The following is a 21,944-nucleotide window of genomic DNA, read 5'->3' as shown; positions in this document are numbered from 1 at the left end:
GAAGAAAGAGTGAATATTAGAAGTTAATCATCTTTAGCCAGAACCTTCTGTCGAGGTCAGGTAATTGTAAAATTTATATATAATCGATTTACAAACAATTACAATCTACAGCCTGAAAGTTCTGCTTTCTTTTTCCTATCTTGACACTGATCGGGCTGCAGCGTCGTCTTTTGTTGCCAGGTATGTTGCCACGTTATCCCGAAAATCATGCAAATAGTTGTATTGCTGTCAAACAAAACAGCATAATTACTAAAACTGTTGCTCATGTTCCATTTTTCCTGAGTACATCTGTTTTTATTGATCACAGACCCCCAAACACAGTATGGGAAAGACTATAAACACCAAATAATAGAAACATGTAAAATAAATATAGCAATAATTATGAGTGACATTATTCTTCATGTTGATGTGGTGTATCAAATTGGAAAAGAAAGCAATGATGAGAGATTCGTAGAGTGCATTAGGACTAGTTTCCCAGAGCCAACCAGGGAGCAGGCTAACTTGGATCTGGTAAAGGTAATGAGGTGTATTTAATTAATGACCTCTGCGTAAAAGATCCCTTAGGAAGGAGTGATCATGACATGATAGAATTTAGTATTCAGTTCGAGAGTGAGAAACCTGGTTCAGAAACTAGTGTTTAACTTAATGGGAATAACAATGACACTCGGATAGAGTTAGTTAAAGTGGACTGGCCAGATTAACAGGAAAGATAGTAAGCAAGCTGTGGCAGAATTTGAAGGGAGGTAATTCATGACTCAGCAAAAATACATCCCAAAAATGAGAAAAATTCTAAGAACGAGATAAACCAACCATGGCTAACCAAGGAAGATAAGGAGAGTTGAGTTCAAAGAGGCCAAAGTTAGTGGTAGCCCTGAAGATAAATTCAGAACCTAGCAAAGGAGGGCTAAAGGATAATATAGACAGAAAATAAACTACAAGGGCAAACTAGTGAGGAATATAAAAACTGACAGTAAGAGCTTCTTTAAATGCATAAAAAAGGAAGAGAGGTCAAAGTAACACAGGTTCCTTAGAAAATGAATCTGAGGAGATGGTTTTGGGGAACAAAGAATATGGCAGAGGAGTTAAACGTATTTTGCATCACTGTTCATAGTGGAAGACACTTCAAACTTCCCATTATTACAACACGATATGGGGGCGGAATTAAGTACCATCACTAAAGAAGTAGGAGGAAACAAACTGATGGGACAAAATGCAGATAGGTCCCCTGACCCTAATCCATTACATCCTAGAATTCTAAAAGAGCTGGCTGTTGAGATAGCTACAGGATCCATTGGCTGTAATTTTGCAAAAATTGTTGGATTCTAGAGAAGTATCAGAGGATTGGAAACCTGCTAATGTGACACCCTTATTCAAAAAGGGAGCAAGACAAAAAGCAGGTAGCTATATGCCGATTGGCCTAACATCTATTGTTGGAAAAGTATTGGCATCAATTATTAAGCAAGTGTAAATCATTTGGAAAATCAATCTAACCAAGCAGAGTCAGCATAGCTTCATGAAAAGGACATGGCATCTGACTAATTATTAGGGTTTTTTATGAGGATGTCCGAGTGGATAGAGGGGAAACCAGTAGATTTGTTGTATTTGGTGCAAAAGATTAAGTCATAGGATAAAAGCCATAGTGTTGGAGGTAGTGTATTGGTATGGATAGAGAATTGGCTCATGGGCAGGAAACAGCAAGTGGGGATAAGGAGTTCATTTTCAGTTTAGCGACTCAACGGTGAAGGTCTAAAGGGATCAGTGCTGGGAATACAACTAATTATATATTAATGAATTGGAGGAAGGAAGTGAAAGTACTGAAGCCAAGTTTGCAGATATCATTTCATTGGAGGCAGTTCAGAGAAGATTCCTTGGTATGGAGGGATTGTCTTATCGGCAAAGGCTAAACAGGTTGGGCCTCTATTCACTGTAGTTTAGAAGAATGAGAGGTGATGTCATTGAAATATATAGGATTCTTAAGGGGCTTGACATGGTAAATGCTAAGAGGATGTTTCCCCAAATGCTAAGTCAAGGACCAGAGGAGCAGAAAGGAGAGCCAATTTAAGACTGAGAGGAGGAGGAATTTCTTCTTTCAGAAGGTTGACAGTCTTTGGAACTCCTTGCCATAGAGAGCTTTGGAGGCAGAGTCTTGGTGGTGTATTTAAGGCTGAGAAAGAGCAATCCTTGATCAGTAGGGCGATCTGGTTTTGGGGGGAAATGTATGAAAGTGAAAGTGAGGAATCTTGGATCAGCCATGATCCTATTAAAAGCAGAGCAGACTTGAAGGCTTGGGCAGTCTACTCCTTTTCCTATTTCTTGTGGTCTGAGGATTTGAGACATCGTTCATTTATACCTTCACTGTTTGTATTGCTGCAGCTCCTCTTAGTTCACGAAGGTAGCCAATTGCTTCTTCTGGTAACATAGTATCGGACAACTGAAGTAGAAGACATGCTGCAACTAGGAGACACAATATAGGAAGGAAGCACTTTCAAATTGTTTTATTAAGCTGATTACATGACACTTGAGAGCTAAAGAAGCACTCTTCAATTTTCCTTTGGTGGAAAAGGAAAGTTTACAAAAAATGTGGAAGAATAGGATGTGAAGTTTTGCACTTACTTAGACATGAACGTCCAAGGCCTCCGTAACATCTGCAAAGAAAATTAGAGTGTGCTTCAAGAAAATGTTTGCAATTCTGATTTAAAAGATATTTGGCTGTTGCATCGATATCATGCAGCATTTTTTGCATCTAAAACCTGCTAATCAGTCTGTCGGGATTAATCAACTATCTAGAATGTGAGTGGTATGGACACTTCCCTCAACTGAGCACACAAACTAATTATGAGAAATGAAAATACAATGTCCCTTTCAACAAGGCATCCTTGAAGACTCGAATTCAACCCTGGGGGGGGGAGCTGAGTCGAAAGTGGCTTTGATAAAAATGTTGCATGAGTGCAGGTATGTATTCTGCCTTCACTCACATTCTCCCTCATTAATCATGGGAGTGAAGTCTCAACATACCTTAGACACATTTGAGACATTATTGAACTGTGACCTATTGCTGATCCGTGACACAGCTCATGAACAGATAAGTGAATAACTTTTTAAAAGGGACTTGTTTGCACTTCAGGCCCAATGGCTTAGAAGCTGGAAAAAATTACGCTTTGAGGGTTATAAGCTCAGACGGGACCATCTTTCCCTGCCTTTTTTGCCAAGAAACACCTGCCCTCCAGAGAAAATGTTTGCAGCCGACCATGTGTAATTGCATCAAAAACACTGATGAAGCTGGTACTGTCTTTCAAATCCTGCAGAAGTATGTCAGTTCTAAGCTCCCAATCAGAGGTACCAATAATGCAGTAGCTACTCAATGTTCAAATTATTTTGACACTGGAAACTTTCATAGAATCCCTACAGTGTGGAAGCAGGCCATTTGGCCCATTAAGTCCACACCAACTCGCCGAAGAGCATCCCACCCAGAATCACCCACCCCTCCACTTTATCCCTGTAACCCTGCATTTCCCAGGGCTAATCTACGTAGCCTGTACATCCCTGGACACTATGGGCAATTTAGCGTAGCCAATCCACCCAACTGGCACACCTTTGGACTTTGGTGGTGTTAGCACTTATGTAGTTGTGGAAATAAATCTCACCATATTACAATTCATCAGTCTTACACAATTTCTGTACTTAATCCAAATTGAGACACAGTTACTTGCATCTGCAATTGATTTGCCATAGAAGATTACATTTTCTACAAGTGTAATTAACAGTTACAATGCACGTACTGGATAAGGATCCTTTTCGCATTTTCCAAGCAAATTCTCAACTCTTCCAGAATTTTCCAACAGTTAGCAATATCTGGAACACTACCATCGGGGAAAGGGTAATGATACACCTTGAATCCATGTTGCTCGTATGATTCCAACAAGCCTGGAACCCTGTATTTCACCATCTCTCCTTTGGTACAGAACACAAATACATCCTGTATGTCGTGATTCTTGAGCTCTTCTGTGAATAATTGAAGAATATGGATACTATGAATTATATCACCAATCAACTCCATATCAGCTGTAGAGTATATAGCCTAATCCCAACTACAGAATCGACAACTCAGACTGCAGGAGTTACTGGCTTAATTAAATTGAATTCAACCAGTAAAAGAAGGCAGCAGTTGAGTGGAACTGTACTGTATTAATGTATGCAAAAGTCACACATTTGATTTGCTATTCCCCACAAAAGCAAGCTAATTTCAGCTCCCATTGTTGACTGAAAAAAAAACAAATCAAATGGGAATTATTCTCCTGCATCAAACATTAGGTTACAACAGCATTAGAAGGACTCTGCAAGCAATTCTCCTGCAACAGGGTAGAAAAAAAAAGCCCCAAATAAAATATAAATGAAATGGTGAAGAGTAACTCCAGATGCAAAATAGTTAGAATTGAAGTGTTAACAAAAATGGATACCTTCCTTAAACCCAAGACCAGACACATGATATACATATATATATAAAAATGAATTACCTAAATCTTTCTGAAGATTTCTTCTTACATCTTTAAATTTACAACCTGTTTAAAAGAAGTAGTATTTAATAACTTTAGTGAATCCAGTTTTTAAAGCAGAAGCAATATTATAAAGTAGGACATTCTAATACCTGTACATTATTATTTTCCCATGGCAAATTTGACAAAAAAGCTGTGAAATTCGTTAAGGCCTGACATCAAGAAATGTAATTGTTGCAACACTCTTACTTGGTTACTAATAATCCTATTTATTATTATGTAGTATTATATATTTCTGATAAAACCTTATTCAACTGTAATAATTATCCTAACAACCAGTGCAACCTACATATTGCCTCTTCTGTTGCATGTTGCACTGTTGTAACTGCATTATTTTCTTGACCATTGCAATTAATATTCCTGCTAAGTGCTTGGATTATGTGGACTGGAGTTTGGAACTAAATGCCAGGGCTGGGAAAATGAAGTAAAACTGGGGCTGGGGACGGTGAAGGGTTCCTTGTAAATCCTGGAGGTTTAGTCCACAAGGGTAGCACTTCTTTAAAAACAATATTGTGGCCTCTTGCCCACTTCATAGATTCTGTTCTTCTGCTATCAAGGTTGTCTAAGCCCTAGTATCCCAAATCCAGGATTTAGAGTAATCACCACTTATCAGGATTGGATATTCCCCTTGTATGAAGGGTACAGAACTCGCTTGAAGATATAAGACAGAGGGTAGTGTTGGAGGGTTGCTTTTCAGACTGGAGGCCTGTGGCCAGTGGTGTGCCACAAAGATTGGTGCTGGGTCCACTTCTTTTCGTAATTTGTATAAATGATTTTGATGTGAACATAGGAGGTATGATTAGTAAGTTTGCAGATGACACCAAAATTGTAGGTGTAGTGGACAACAAAGGTAACCTCAAGAGTACAACGGGATCAATGGGCTGAGGAGTGGCAGCTGGAGTTTAATTTAGTTAAATGTGTGGTGCTGCATTTTGGAAAGGCAAATCAGGGCAGGACCTATACACTTAATGATAAGATCCTGGGGAGTGCAGGTTCATAGTTCCTTGAAGGTGGAGTCCCGGGTAGACAGGATAGTGAAGAAGGCATTTGGTATGCTTGCCTTAATTGGTCAGTGCATTGAGTATAGGAGTTGGGAGGTCATGTTGTGGCTGTACAGGACATTGGTTAGGCCACTTTTGGAATAATGCGTGCAATTCTTGTCTCCCTGCTATAGGAAGGATGTTGTGAAACTTGAAAAGATTCAGAAAAGATTTACGAGGATGTCACCTGGGTTGGAAGGTTTGAGCTATATGGGGAGGTTGTTTTCTCAGGAGTGTCAGAGGTTGAGGGGTGACTTTATAAAGGTTCATAAAATTATGATGGACATGGATAGGGGAAATAGACAGAGTCTTTTTCCTGGGGTGAGGGAGTCCAAAATTAGAGGCTAAAGGTTTAAGGTGAGAGGGAAAGATTTAAAAGAGACCTAAGGGGCAATTTTTTCACACAGATGGTGTGTGTATGGAATGAACTGCCAGAGGAAGTGGTGGAGGCTGGTACAATCACAACATTTAAAAGGCATCTGGATGGGTATATGAATAGGAAGGGTTTAGAAGGATATGGGCCAAATGCTAGCAGATGGGACTAGATTAATTCAGGATATCAGACCGGCATGGACGAGTTGGACCAAAGGGTCTGCTTCAGTGCTGTACATCTCTGACTCTCTGACTGTAAAGACAATGGGGAGGGGTAAGTTAAGAGAAGGAGTTCTTGTTACACCTACCTCCTATCATCTTCCTGCCCAAATTTTTCCTGGGAAGAGAGATTCATATTTCCTCTAAGTAGTAACAGTCCCCATAATTTGTGTCGGAGTTTATTTGTTATGTGAAAAACCGTTTCTGAATCATGTTGAACAATTTGTTTTGATTATAAACAGTTCCAGGAGTGTGCACTAGCTGTCCATCCATGCTACTACTCTCAGGTATCTTCTATGCCACATGCATGATACGTGTCAATGGTGAAAACAGTAGAATTGACCCAAGGTCATATGGAATCTAGAGATTGATACCCAACTGTGAAATGGGCAAAACATGACATGAAGAAAGACCATAATCTCCAGCTGCTATAAAGGTTACATGAGCAATCTACCCTTAATTAGTACAAAACAAAACTAAAGAGGAAATGACTTACACCATTAAATTAAATATTTTGTTGGGACTTGTAGGCGACTTCACTATTAACCTTGTCAGTTAGAAGGTAATTATAACACTGATTGATTATTTTCTGGCATTTAGGCCAGTTTGTATGTTAATTCAGTTTAGATAAAAGGATTGCAGTGGGTAGCCTGACAAATCATTCCTGTGAATCTGGAGTCACATGTTAGACCAGGTAAAGATGGCAGATTTCCTTCCCTAAAGGGAATTAATGAATCAAGATGGGTTTTAACAAGAATAAATGATAGTTTTGTGATGACTGTTACTGAAATTAAACAGATTTATTAATTGAATTTAAATTGCACCAGTTTTGAACCTATGTATGTGGAAAGAGAGAGAGACAGAGAGTTTTCAGCTTGTTCTCAGTCCGCAAAGATGAAGTTCTGGAGGAGTTCAAAGGACTCTGGAAAATTTGGTTAGTTGTAGCTAGAGGGAGCTGTAGCTACAGGAACACCTACAGTGAATGTTGGTTCTGCAATTAAAAGTTTCCAATTGGGAAAAGAAAACATTAAACCCTTGGATGCATAGAAACATTTTGGAGTGCTTCCAGGATAATTGAATATCTATTTAAAGGACAATGTAACATTTGCCAACTAGTTTTCTTTGTTGGTTGTGAAAGGAGTTAAGTTATATAATTTTAAATACAAAGTGCCTATAAAAAGTGTTGAATCAATAGTGCTTTTAGCTTGTTTGTTACAGTAAAATGTAAAATCTTGTCCTGTCATCCATTCAGCTATTAATTGAAAGTTCAATTCCTTTTTAAAAAGGTATGATCTCTACTGGTGTAACACCTGGGATAAATTCATTTGGCTTCATAACACAAAGAAGACAAGGCTGTGTTTCCTCATTTGATTCTTTATTTGGGTACGTTTGCTTCATCCTTTTGCCATAGGCTTGAGTAGGACCTCAGGTGTACAATACAAAGCATGATATTAAACCAAGTGTAACTTTAGACTGAAATAATATATACTTATATAATGTTGTTCACAATTTTAGGACACTGACCAGTCAATGGATATTAGCCAAGTCAAAAACATAGTTGCATACATGAAGATCCAATAGCAATGAGATAATTTGTTTTTCTAATATTGGTTGAAGGATAAATATATAGGCTTGGATAATGAGAAGAACTGTGAATACCATTCTTTTATAGCCAATTGAGGGGGCATTTGCAGCTTTGGTTTAATGCCTCAGTTGAAACTCTGCACTTCTGACTCAATCTAGATTATATCCTCTAGGTTTCTGGAGTCATACTTGAAGCCAAACCTTCTGACTCAGAATAAGGTGCTACTTCTCACAAAAGGCTGAAACTTCCATTTATTTAAAGATACCAGTCACTGTCCTGTCATTTCAGCTTAGATTGGTGCCAACTGACTGATCCACTGATACCTGCTGTACTATATTGTAATTAGGAAACCAGCAGAGTTTAGAGAAAATAAACAATGCTGAGATTATCGTTCTAGTTGGTGAGATTTAGAGAATTTGACACAAGAAATCCTATCTCTGAATTCAATTTAAAACTCAGATTACCTTACTGAGCTGTTTTAATTAAAATATGCCTATTTTACAGGATGTTGCAGCCTCATTTTTTAAATTATCATTGACCATTAAGGCAAATCCTTGAAAGAAAACCACACTTCTGTGGCACTGTATTTCTCATATTTGATATCCATCATTATGAAGCGCTTCGAGAAGTTAGTAATGGTACACATCAACTCCAGCCTCCCAGATTACCTTGATCCACTACAATTTGCCTGCAGTTGCAATAGGTCCATGGCCATTACTGTGGCCTAATACTCATCCCTGGAATATCCGGATAACAAGAACACCTACTACAGACTCCAATGTATTGATTTAGCTCTGCCTTCAATGCCATAATTTCAACCAAACTCATCTCCAAACTCTGAGACCTAGGACTCTGCTACCCGCCCTGCAACTGGATCCTTGACTTCCTGACCTTCAGACCACAATCAGTAAGGGTAGGCAACGACACCTCCTCCACGATAATCCTCAACACTGCTGCCCCACAAGGCTGGATACTCAGCCCCACACTATACTCAATATACACTCATGACCGTGTGGCCAAATTCAGCTCTTACTCCATTTCCAAATTTGCTGATGACACCACTGTAGTGGGTCAGATCTCAAACAAGGATATGACAAGAGTACAGGAAAGAGATAGACAGCTTAGTGGCATGGTGTCAAGACAACAATCTCTCCCTCAATGTCAGCAAAATGAAGGAGATGGTCATTGACTTCAGGAAGTGGAGTGGAGGACATGCCTATGTCTATCAATGGTGCTGAGCTGGAGATGGTTGAGAGCTTTAAGTTCCTAGGAGGAAATATCACCAACAATCTGTCCTGGTCCATCCATGTTGATGCTACAATCAAGGAAGTACACCAATCCCTCTACTTCCTCAGGAGGCTAAGGAAATTGGGCATATCCACAATGACTCTTACCAATTTTTATAGATGGACCATAGAAAGCATCCTAGCTGGATGCATCAAGGCATGGAATGGCAATTGCTTTGCCCAAGACTGCAAGAAATTACAGAGTTGTGAACACAGCTGAGTCCATCATGAGTCCTTCCGTTGACTCTATCTATACTTCCCATTGTCTCGGGAATGCAACCAACATAATCAAAGACCCCTCCCACCCTGGTTATACTCTCTTTTGTCAGGCAGAAGATATAGAAGTTTGAAAACATGTACCAACAGATTCAAGAACAGCTTCCTCTCCATTGTTATCAGACTTATGAACAGACGTCTCCTATATTAGCATTGATCTTTCACTGCACCTTCTCTGTAGCTGTAATACTATATTCTGCATTCTTTTTTATTACCCTGCTGTATTTATGTAAGGTACAATTTGTCTGGATAGCACGCAAAACAATACTTTTCACTGTATCTCAGCACGTGACAATAATAAATCAAATCGAATGGCTTACCTGGCAATGCACAGATTCCAAGGAACTGGTGGCAGTTCACCACTGATAAAGCCAACCTATTAAATACATAGAAATATTTTGCTATCTATATATTTTAGCAATTTCAAGTGGCCAAACACAACAGACACTTCCAAAATTAAGCATATACTTTAATATTCAGAAAAAGACAATGGATCACTACTAGGAGGCCAGTACACAACTCCCTTATTCCGAATGCTTCGTGCATTTAGATACAAAGCCTTTAGGTTTGTCTTGTTATCAAGTTTCCCTCCATTTTTATGGTTCCTTGGTACAATATGACATTCACACATTCTGTTCCTTACTTTTATATTTTGGTAACGTTCAACCCCATCAGTAATTGGCAGTGCTATGTTTTCCCTTTGATTTATACTAGGGAATGGTGCCATTGTGGTACTGCTCCTGAACTGGCTAACCAGAGGAGCAGACTAGTGTTCTAGGGACACAAGTTTGCATCCTATCATGTGGAACTAAAAGCCAATGTCAGTAAAGGTGATCATTAAACTAACAGACTGTACAATTAACAGTTGTAAAAGCTCAGCTGGTTTATTGATGTTTTTGGGGAAGGAAATCTGCCACCCTTGCCCATCTGGCCAGATCCAGCAATGTGGTTGACTAGTAAATGCCTCCCAAAATGGGAACTCACTTAGTTGTACTCAACTACTGTAGAAAACTCATAAATGAATAAAACAGATGGACCATCAGACATTGAACTAGGTCCCAGAAATGACAACGGCACATCCTGCCTAGCGAACCCTGAAAAGTCCACCTTATTAACATCCAGGGTCATGTGCCAAAACTCAGGAGTGCTGTCCTCAACAGACAAATCAAGCAACAATCTGACATAGTCCTACTCACCAAATCATACAGTACCCCACTGTCTCAGACTCCACCATTGCTAGAGGTGGCACCACTGTATACATTCAAGAGGCAGTGTAGAGGAGTCCTCAACATGGTCTCTGGAACCCATGAAGTCTCATGGCATCAGTTCAAATATAGGTAAGGAAACCTGCTGTATGCAACTTGTCAGCCTCCCTCAGCTGGTGAATCACTCTTCCACATTAAACACAAATTGCAAGAAACATTGAAGGTAGAAAGGACAAATCATCAAGAGTGGGATATCAGCAGCAGCAGCAGCATAACTATATTGAGCCGCAATGTGTAATCTCATGGTCTGGCAAATCTCTCAGGGTGTAGTGGCATTGATGACAGTTTAAAAAAAAATTGACTAGGTTGATTCCTGGGATGAAAGGGTTGACTTATCAAAATCAGCTGAACAGATTATGCTTTAATTCATCAGAATTTAGAAGAATCTTATTGAAACATACAAGATTCTGAGGGGGCTTGACGTGGTAAAAGTTGAGAAGGTGTTTCCACTTTATGGGGATTCTCGAACTAGGGGACACAGTTATAGAGTTAGGAGTTTAAAACAGATGAGATGAAATTTATTCTCCCAGAGGGGAGTGAATGTCTGCTATTCTCTACCTCAGAGTTATGGAGGCTACATCACTGGAAGTATTTAAAGAGGAGGTAGATAGATTTTTGTAATATCATGGAGTTGAGGACTATGATGAGCTGAAACAGAAGGGGTGCTGAGACCTGGGGCAGATCAGCCAAGATCTTATAGAATGGCAGGGTAGGCTTTAGGGTCAGAATGGTTACTCCTGCTCCTATTTCTTTTGGTCTCACAGTTATCAAGCTAGGGGTTCAACAAGTGCAAATGGGTAAGCCATTAGCAGCAATAAGAATACCTAAAAATGAAATGCCAAACTGTTCAAATTGCAACACAAGGCTATGTTCATGACAAACAGCACATGGAGCATATGATAAATTCAATCAATCCCACAAATCAACAGATCAGATTTAAGCTCAGCATCCAGTCATGAATGGTGGTGCACAATTAAACAACTAACAAAAGGAGGATGATCTACAAATAAACCAATCCTCAGTGATGGGCAGCATGGTGTCATTGGTTTCCCTTTCTTAATGAAGATGGCATGTTTTCTGCATGTATAGACTCAACTGCTGTGCTCTTGTGATTGTGGATGTCGGTTGCAGAGCTGTCTGGCTTTCCATGGTGTAGGCAAAGATAAATTGCCTGATTTTCTTGGGACTACCTTACCTTTCTCACTCGACATTTATCTTCAACTACTGTATTCTTTGCTGTTTGCTGGAAACAATACCATGAATTAAGATAACTCCTCAATTACTTCTTTATTGAGCTTCTCTCTCCCAGTCCATGATGGATCTGCCACACTTTATGAGGTTCACTTCAAGGAGTACCCTCAGCCTAACCTACAAGCTCAAGTTGTGAATACATGACTGCCTTAGGGATTTTATTGTCAGCCATATATACTACTTATCTGTGCTGGGTTCAAATGAGAAATGCTTCAATTCCAGACACTTCTGCTTTTTGAAGACCTCACTATTGTGCACTTTGTCCTCCCATTTCAAAGTTCCAAAAATCACTTCAAAAAGAACCTGTCAAACTGTTTAATACATCAAGAGTAAGTAGTCCATATCTCGTGAACATAAAGGACAGCAAGTATTACCATTGCTTTGAACACTAAGTTTTATTGTTAATTTGATATCTGGTTTCCTTCACAGTTCCATAAATGGACAAATACTGAGCTTGCACTGTCAATTCTATTTGTCACTTAGGTATCAATGCAGACATTTCTAGTGATTGAGCTTCTGAGATAGGAGTTATTTATAGCCATCAGGATGTGCCATTGATTGTTAATAGTAACTGGTATATAGTCAGAGTTTGGTGCTAGTTGAAGGAATATATGTCTTCTTTAAGGTGATGTTTAACCCGTAGTTGTCAGTGCTTTTGAAGTAACAGTTCATGATCCTTTGAACACTATGTTCTCAGTGTGAAATTAGCCCACAGTCATCACAAATGGAAATTTCTGTTCCATCATCTCTTATATCTTAGGTTGAGGATTTCAGATTGAAGAGATTGCCATATGTTTTGAATTGGATGCGTATTCCATCACATGTCTATCAAATGCCCCAGAAAGCCTAGTAGCAAAGATTGTACTAATGAACGCAGGGATCAGTGTACTCATCTCTAACAGCAACGTTGACTGTCTATCCATCATGAAACTGCTTTATCAGATATACAGCTCTGTCAGGACATGCAGGCTTAGCTATAACTTTCCACAAGGCTTTGGTGCTAACTTTTAGCAGAAATCAGACAAATGTCAATTTTGGCAAGTTTCATGGAGGGTTTCCCTCCATAAGCCCGAATAAAATTTCTCATGCTATTCTTCGAAACTAGTCTAATTATCTTTGTACCATGCTTCTATGGCACCACCCCACAAACCCCCACCCCCACCGCATCCCCCTCCCACTCCTTGTCCTATTGTCCCTCTTGCCACTGCCACAATCTCCTGGGATTTCTGGTGCTGGAGCCAGCAAGTGCTGCCAGCCAGGGGTTGCTCTTCACTGTATAAGTAGTGGGAGGGAAATGAAAAACACTTCAGGGCACATAGGTAACACAACTGATGCTTCACTGCAAATACAAGTGCACAATGTGTAAATGTATTGCTATTTAAGAACCAAGATGCACAAATTACCGGTCCTTAGCATCATTCCGTTGTTGAACCTTGTCTCCTAGCAGAGATATTTGTATCATCAATAGCCATTGGTGAAGTGCTGGAAGGCTGGAGGGTGGCTAATGGTGTCCCATTATTTAAGAAAAGCTGCAAGGAAAAGCCAGGGAACTATACACTGGTGAGCCTAATGTCATGGTGGGTAAGTTGTTTTGAGGGAATTCTGAGAGACAGGATCTACACACTTTGGAAAGACAAGGACTGATTAAGGATAGTCAGCATGGCTTTGTGCATGGGGAATTGTATCTCTCAATCTTGTTTGAGCTTTTTGAAGAGATGGCCAAGAAGATTGATGAAGGAAGAGCGGTAGACGTTGTCTACATGGACTTTAACAAGGCATTCAACAAAGTTCCACATGGTAGACCCATTAGTAAGGTTACATCACATGGGATCCAGGGAGAGCTAGCCAATCGGATACAAAATTGGCTTGAGACAGAGGGTATTGGTAGAGGGTTATTGTATAGACTGGAGGCCTTTGACCCGTAGTGTGTGTCGTAATGATCAGTGCTGGGTTCACTGTTGTTCATCGTTTATATAAACGATTTGGATGAGAATATATGAGGTATGGTTTGTTAGTTTGTAGATGACACCAAAATTGGTGTTGTAGTGGACAGTGTAGAAGGTTATCTAACAGGATCTTAATTGACTGGGCCAGTGGGCCAAGGATTGGCAGATGGTGTTTAATTTAGATTAATTCAAAGGGTTGCATTTTGGTAGGGCCCTGGAAAGAGACAGATTTAAAAAGGGACCTGAAGGACTTCTTCCACATGGCGGGTGGTACATATATGGAATGAGCTGCCAGAGGAAATGGTAGAGGCAAGTACAATTACAACATTTAAAAGACATTTGGACAGGCACATGAATAGGAAAGATTTAGAAGCGTGTGAACCAAATGCAGGCAAATGGTACTGGTTCAGTCTAGGAATCGTGGTCAGCATGGACGAGTTGGGCAGAAGGGTCTGTTTCCGTGCTGTATGACTCTATGACTCTACTCTGTCCCTAATGCTCTATGTAGCCTAATATCTTCACATGTTTCCACATGTTTGAAAGCCTCCAAACAGTTGAAAACTTTTTTTTGTTCAGCAGCAGCAAAAATGAAGTAAAACAGAAGCAAAAGTTGCATTTGCTTCTAAGCACTGACAATGACTGCTTGCCTTTCAAACAGCATCAAATTTACAGTCAGTCAGTGAGTGATCCTTGTACCCAGGTCACATCTATTGGAACTGAATGTCAGTCATGTTTATCCTGGATTCTTGTGCCTGAAGCTACAGCATTCTATCAGGCAGAAGGTGATTTCCTAGCCACTCAATGTCTCCTCAGGTGAATGCTGCCATACTCTTGGTTCCTCAGAGACCATCACATCCCCTTGTTGCCTGTTCCACATGGCATGTTAGGATTATGTTCCACTCTCTATCTGTAGTGTACTGCAAGGACACCTGACACTGATCCAAAGATCGGAACCTCATCCTCAGACTGTGGAACTCTCTTTGTCAAAAGGTGGTGGAAGAAGAGTCTTTGAATATTTGTGAGGCAGAAATATCAAGAAGATTCTCGATAAACAATGGGGTAAAAGGTTATCAGAGGTAGCAAGGTTTGTGGAGTAATCAGATCAGTAGAGCAGACAGAAAGGGCTGAGGGGGGCTATTCCTGCTCCTAATTTGCATGTTTGTACAACACTGAAATGGGATTAGAAACTCCAGTTGAACACTAGACAAGTTATTTAATGTCTGGTTCATGTATTAGTGTCTCTTCAACATTTAATGAGTCTGCAGCACAATAGAGAAACAAAAATTCTGTGCTGCAAGCATACTTTTGTGGTGGTGAGAGTTAAGTAAGTCAAGTGAAACTGTGGAAAAAGGTGCATTGATAAAAACTTTGTTTGAAAAATTATTGTTTTTTTTTGGAGGGTGCATTTGTTACTTCAAAAACTTATTAGACATTAAGAATGCTACAAAGAGTACAGAACTTAAATGTTGATAAGAAAAGAGACAGGTTCCTGAAGCTTTTCATCTTACACTCATCAGGAAAAGTGCAAGAATACCAAATTTCAAATGATCACAGCTATTAAATGTACAGGAGAAAATGGTGCTGATTGGTTTGCAAATTAACTCCAATTAGCCAAGACAGTGCCATTGAGAAAGCAACGGAGAATTAAAGGCTTCCCAAGCTCCTGGGTAATTAAAGAAAATCATAAAATCTGAACATACTCATTTTATTTGGTGACAATAGGCCCCTGTGTCTGAATCTATGTTGTTTCTAGCAAGCCACCTTATGAGTTAGACCGATTACCTTAAATTGGTTATCAGTGTAGCTATTTGCACGCAGGATTATTCAAACAGTGCTGGTCAATCATGGAATCAAATTTAGGCTGTGTTTGCTGACCTTGCAGTGAATGTACGCTATTTCCTGCAAACATGCATTAGTGAACAGGGAGGGGTTTGTGAAGGACCAGGTGTTAGGCCGGGGTGGGGTGGGGGTCAGGGAAACAATGTGATATTGGAGTGGGGGTTTGAGAGAAATCCAGCTCGTCTCTCATCTCCAGCCTCATCCATTCTCTCCCCAACTCACATCCCGTCTAATTTCCATTTCTATGTCGCACCTGATGCAACAACATAGAAGACCTGGAACCATGTACATGTGAGCTTCTGAGTGTGCAAGCTACATTTGCCCTACAGTTCTGGTGTCAGCAGAGATTGCCTCAAATTTAATAGCAGATATTCTGTTCAGAATTTGCACGCACAACCTAATAGAATACAGACTGTATTCTATGTATTGTGACAACTGAATGATCGGACTGTTTGATTCAATCAGCCAATCAGTTAAGGCATTTTTCAGGCCAGCCTTTGGCCAATTTGTGTGTTTGCACAATACACACAGAATAATGCTCAGATCGAGACAACAATTGTCCTGCAGGAAAGCTTTGATGCATTCTAATTTTGTTTTAACTGTGCAAGGTTAGCAAATGGCTAGTGCACTATTTTCAAGAATTCTGTTAAGGCCCAATCTTGTAGCATGTGGAGCTATATGAAGCTCAGTGTATATACTGATTGAAGAAGGCAGGCTTGTAGAAGACAGTAGTGGAGAAGGAGGAAAGAGCGTGTGTTGATCCATCTCAAATGTGAACTTGAGTGTGGAATGGAGCTTCAGCAACATGTCATTCATTTCAGCAATATTCAAGGATTATGATAGTACAGCAATTAGAATCAGAATTACATTGCAATTTTCTCCAATCTCAGTAACATTCCATCTGACTGAGGCAAGTGGTGCCATGTGTTAATATGTGTATAGAGCACAAACATATTGGCTAAGTGTGAGCAGTGAATTTACTGCAGATACTTACCAAGATACTTGCAATGGCAATTGATGCTGTTCTTCACAGTCCTCATCTGAAGAGTCAAATTCGCTTGTTCTCATTGTGCCAGTCTAAAAAACATTTTAAAAATGACTTTCTAGTGTCATTTGCAGTGCAAATTCATAAGGTTAAACATAATAAAGAAAATAAATTACATAAAATATGATAATATTTCTAATTTATCCTCACTCTCCAGACAGCATATTATCTCAATTAGACCAGGAACTCCTACACATTGTAATCTGAACTGCTTGAAATGCTGAATATTGTACCAAATTTGATTCTGTGCACGTATGTATTTATTTGTACTTTTAGACAAGGAGGCTGTGCTGAAAATTAAGCCTTAATTAAACTTTGTTGAATCTGATACACCCAAAAACATTTTAGTGATAGCACCACAAAGCTTGAAGAGATCTATGGTCATCAGATTCTGGTCTTTTCAACATCCCCAAGGTTAATCATTAAACCACTGTGATCACTCCTTCAACTGGAAAGGCCTCAAGATCTGGAATCCCTTCCCTACAGATGCTCCTTAAAACTTACCTCTTTGACATTGCATTTAGGCACTAATAAATACAAATTGTTGTCAAGTACACATTTTGTTAGTCAAGGAGGTAATCTGACATTCATTGTCAGAATGTTACTTACAGGAAGATGTTTTGGTGCTCTCAGTTATTACAAATACAGTCTTAATATTTCACTGAAGGGACCAAACAGCATATTGTGCATCTGTGCCATTGTCAGATTGGGTCTTTACAGCTTCCAATTAGCATAAGTTACAATAGTTTTACTTTACATCTGTAGTGCCGAAAATTGGCCTCCACACTTTCCAACAAGTATTTAAATGCTGCCGAAATAAAATGCCGAAAGGGCACTTAAGATGAGCTATAATTAAGCTAGGTTTCACATAGCCACAAAACGTAAATATTAGATGATCAAAATCTTGGTCAAAGAGTTAAATTTTAAGGAGCATCTGTAGGGAAGGGATTATGAGAAGTTTGTGGCCTTGGCATTGAAGAAATGACCACAGTGCTTGAATGATTAAATTCAGAGATGTTCAAGGGCCAGAATTTGATGACTACAGATCTCCTCATGGGTTTTGGGACTAGAACAGATTACCAGGTAAGGGAGAGACAGGTAGTGGAGCAATTTGAAAGGAAGATGAGTATTTTAAGGGTGAGACACGGCTTGACTGGGAATCAACGTGGGTCTGTGAGCACAGGAGCGATGAGCAAATAGAATTTGGTCTCTGTTAAGTGTCTGTCATACATGCTGATAATTAAAATATAACTTTAGTCATGCTGATTAACTTGAATCTAAACAGGGGATTAAAACCTACCCAAAGTACCAACCAATACAAACACAGCTAATCAAATCACTTTTTTTATAAACAATCAATGGCAAAACAAACTTTTAATCAACGTTTTCCCTTTTTATTTCCCTCACTCAAGTGTACAAAGTAAGAAGTCACATGACAGCACTTCACCTGATGAAGGGACTGCACTCCAAAAGCTTGTGATTTCAAATAAACCTGTTGGACTATAACCTGCTGCCGTGCGACTTCTGACTTTGTCCACCCCACTCCAAATCTGACACCTCTGCATAAAGTGTACAGAGTTAGCACATGGCATCTACAGAGTTAGCACATGGGATCTAGACTAAAACTTCCCAAATTTATGCAATATGGTCTAGAAACATCCTGTCCCAAGTCTAAGCCTTGCACTACCTCTTCCTTGGCAATTTCATTTCTGCTCCAATCCTAAGAAAGTTTACCCACATCGAGGGTACTGGAGAATTCCATGTTCTGTTGGCAATATAGAAGCCACAGATTTCACTGTGCCTCTGATTAACCAGGCAAATGAGTTATAGAGTCATGGAGATATACAGCACAGAAACAAACCTTTTGGTCCAACTCGTCCGTGCCAACCAGATAGCCTATATAAATCTAGTCCCACTTGCAAGCATTTGACCCATATCCCTTTAAACCCTTCCTATTCATATATCCATCCAGATCCATTTAAATATTGTAATCATACCAATCTCCGCCACTTTCTCTGGCAGCTCATCCATACACACACGAACCTCTGTGTGAAAAAGTTGCCTCTTAGGTCCCTTTTATAACTTTTCCCTCTCACCTTAAACCTATGCCCTCTAGTTTTGGACTCTTCCAGCCCACAGAAAAAAAAAATCCTATTCTTCCCTGCTGGCATTTTTGGACATTGAGATAACATAAAGCACTTGTTGAGGACAGTGTGGAGAGCCACATAACTACCAATCTAAAGAAACATTCAACAATAATTATGCTTAATTGACCAAGAGATGCATTTAGCTTTAATGTTCTGACCAAGTTTATAGATAAATACTTTACTACAGTCCTGTTCCAGGTTCCACATCCGATTTGAGCAACATCACAGCTCAGGAGTTTCACCTACAAATTAAAAATACTAACTCATGTCTTTCAAAGATGCATGGAAAATATTTGCAGACAAATGGTTTAAATGGGGTAACTCATCAGGTTTAAGAGAGAAGTTGAGAAGAATATTAACAAACTGATGGCATTGCCAGGAAATGCAATAAGTGGATTTTAAAGATGAACAAATACAAAGCAAAAACTCTGCTTCCTTTCCTTCATTATGTTTCTTTGAAAGCTACTTCAATCTACTAAACCCCAAAATTTGCAAGTCAACCACTGAACTCGCCAAACCTCATGTAACACAATCCAGTGAAACCTCACACCCCCGTGTCACACCATCCAATGAAATTACCGACCCCCGTGTCACAACATCCAGTGAAATCCGTCATCACATAGCACGATCCAATGCATTTGGTCTACACTCACCAGGTTCACCATGCCTTGTCAGCTTCTTGCACTATGCCAAAACACAAACGTACTGTATCCCGCTCTATGTTATTGTTTTTTTTCTCAATATATTGTTGACTCCTTATTCCTATCTCTACCTCTTGCAGACTGTCCCCCGAAATCTCCTTGCTCTAACTCTACCTCCCGTTGTCTTCTAGTGCTCTATTACCTGTATCTCCTGTTGTGCATTTTCTACATCTCTGCTGTGTTTTCCGGATGCTTCATCTCTTGTCATACATTTTTTTAATCCTCTGTCTATTTTTTTTTCATGTATATGACCTTCGGCTGTGCCCCGTGTCAAATTTCTATCCTATTTCTGTGTCTCTAATTCCAGCCATGCATCTCCAACACTTGCCCTGTAAATGCTCTAACTTCTGTCCTATATCTGACTTCTCTCTCTAACTTCTGTGCTGTATCGGCTCCCCCTTCTTTTTCACTCCTGTCCTGTATCTGCTCCCGTAACACCAATATCTATCTGGTCTCTCTATAACTCTGCCTCCAACGTGTATCTGTCCATGTCTGTCTCTCTCTGTAATTGCCGTATCATTCTGTTTAAGTTTCTCTCTCTGTATCACTATTGTTGTCTGTCTGTCTGTTTCTGTCTGGGACTCCTGTATCTATCTGCCCTCTCTCTCTCTCACTCAGTCAGTCAGTCTCTGTATTTCTTTTCCCCTCGCTCTCAGTCTCTCTCTGTTATTCCTGTATGTATGTACGTATCTCTCTCTCTCTCTATGTCCATATGCATGTAACTATCTCTCTCTTTATGTATTCACCTATGTCTATCTGCCTCCCTATGTAGTTGTCTAAGTGTCTCTCACTTACCCCGTTCACAAATACGTTTACAGTCGGTTCTTTTTTTAAAAAATACCTGTACTTCCACGGCCAGTTCTGATTGGCCAATGCTCCACTTTCTGGGCGGAGACTGGGTACGCGGCTTCTGATTGGTTGTTCTTTGAAGACTTCCCCGTAGTGATTGGACATCTCCCGGACACGGGGCCAGGAAGCTGGAGTCTGGCTCATTCTCAAATGATCAGAGAGAGAGAGGGAAATGTTTTGGGTTTTTATTTTTCTTCCCTCACTGCACCCAAGAGGGCTCAGCAGTAATGCTTATGTTTTTGCCAAATCACCGGTGGTTGTGTATAATTTTTTTTAATATACAGAGACACAGTGAAAAGACATCATCGTGCAAAGACTTTGTTATTCAATTTTTCCATCACCAGGAAAACAGCCATATGGCTGATGAAATATTTACAAGCAAAGCCTGTTAAAGGGCGAGAACCGTTTCATATCACGTGCAAATGAATATACGAATCGTACAGTGGAGATTGAGGAGTGTACTGTGGAGATGAATATTATTTTAAAAGGATATGGTCATGTTTATAAAAAAAGGACGTAAGGAAAAAAAGATGAAGATACAGTATTTCATTGAAGAACCACCAGGGTGGGCAGTGAATCACTGGACTGATTAGCCCTTCGGGATGCAGTTTCTTTTTTCCACGTGGGTTATAATCACAAATTGATTACCCAAAAGAGTGATGGAAGCACATTTATTTGTAAATTTCAAAAGATAATTGGATATTTACTTGAAAAGGAAGTTTCCAGTGTTGTATAAAGTAATTGTAAGCTCATGAACAATACAACTTAGAGGTAACAAGGTGTGGAGCTGGATGAATTCGGCAGGCCAGACAGCATCACAAGAGCAGGAAAGCTGATGTTTGGGGTCTGGACACTTCTTCAAAAACATTTCTGAAAAAGGGCCCACACCTGAAGTGTCAGCTTTCCTGCTCCTCTGATGCTGCCTGGCCTGCTGTGTTCATCCAGCTCCACACCTTGTTATCTCAGATTCCAGCATTGGCAGTTCCTACTACAACTTAGTGGTAGATGATTTGGTCCTTTGAACCTGCTCTGCATTCAATAAGATCATGCGGGGCTGATCTGTTTTGTGTTTTGAATACCACGTTCCCAGCCACTCCTGATCAGGACTTGAGACAGGGAGGTACATAAGGGCCCATTAACTGGACCCTGGAATCAGTTGGGGGCAACTGTTCTGACATCACGGGTGGTGCTACTGTATTCGTGTCAAGGGTTGGGGCTTCAAGGGTCACGGAACCGGAAAAGTTAGCTCTGATTTCTCTCCGCAGATGCTGCCTGACCTGCTGAGCTTTTCCAGCAATTTCTGTTTTTGTTAAGCTAATACTCCATACCATCTCCATAAACATCTAAGTGATGTATCCAAAGTGTAACAAGCACTGGTTAGCCAATAATGAATAATGAAGACAACTTGGGCTTCTATAGCAAATTTAAAAGGGAAATAGCTAGATATTTTACAAGTGATTGGAACAAGCTCCAAGCATAAGGTTAATGGAAAGTGACCAAATAATTAATTTTTAAGAAGGTTTTTGAACTTGACAAAAGGAATAACTGGAAGAAAGTTGTACAAGAAAAT

At 39.8% G+C, this 21,944-nt stretch overlaps 1 protein-coding gene across 2 annotated transcripts; it reads right to left on the bottom strand.

The window, feature by feature from the left end:
* Nucleotides 1–50: 50 nt before the first annotated feature.
* On the bottom strand, nt 51–20,381 carry cdkn3 (cyclin-dependent kinase inhibitor 3). 2 transcript variants are annotated; one of them, XM_020510487.2, is made up of 8 exons: nt 20,321–20,381; nt 16,627–16,709; nt 9,652–9,707; nt 4,515–4,559; nt 3,780–4,002; nt 2,614–2,645; nt 2,351–2,454; nt 51–225 (listed from the first exon to the last, which is right to left on the bottom strand). In XM_020510487.2, exons 2-8 carry the CDS (start codon nt 16,698–16,700, stop codon nt 136–138), a joined length of 624 nt encoding a protein of 207 aa, XP_020366076.1. In that variant the 5' UTR covers nt 16,701–16,709; nt 20,321–20,381; the 3' UTR covers nt 51–135. The 2 variants fall into 2 exon arrangements, with proteins under 2 accessions (XP_020366076.1, XP_020366075.1); XM_020510486.2 differs by having other exon boundaries at nt 19,478–20,336.
* Nucleotides 20,382–21,944: the final 1,563 nt, after the last annotated feature.

This window comes from Rhincodon typus, chromosome 8 (genome assembly GCF_021869965.1).
Source record: "Rhincodon typus isolate 14 chromosome 8, sRhiTyp1.1, whole genome shotgun sequence".
NCBI lineage: Eukaryota > Metazoa > Chordata > Chondrichthyes > Orectolobiformes > Rhincodontidae > Rhincodon > Rhincodon typus.
The sequence above is the reverse complement of the archived record's forward strand: the minus strand, read 5'-3'. Positions and strand labels throughout refer to the sequence as shown.

Coding starts and splice junctions, on each gene's coding strand:
- cdkn3 (XM_020510486.2), bottom strand. Junction 2,646..3,779: donor GCGAAAAGGATCCTTATCCA/GTACGTGCATTG, acceptor TTTTCTTTGCAG/ATGTTACGGAGGCCTTGGAC. Junction 2,455..2,613: donor CCTTGGACGTTCATGTCTAA/GTAAGTGCAAAA, acceptor TGTGTCTCCTAG/TTGCAGCATGTCTTCTACTT.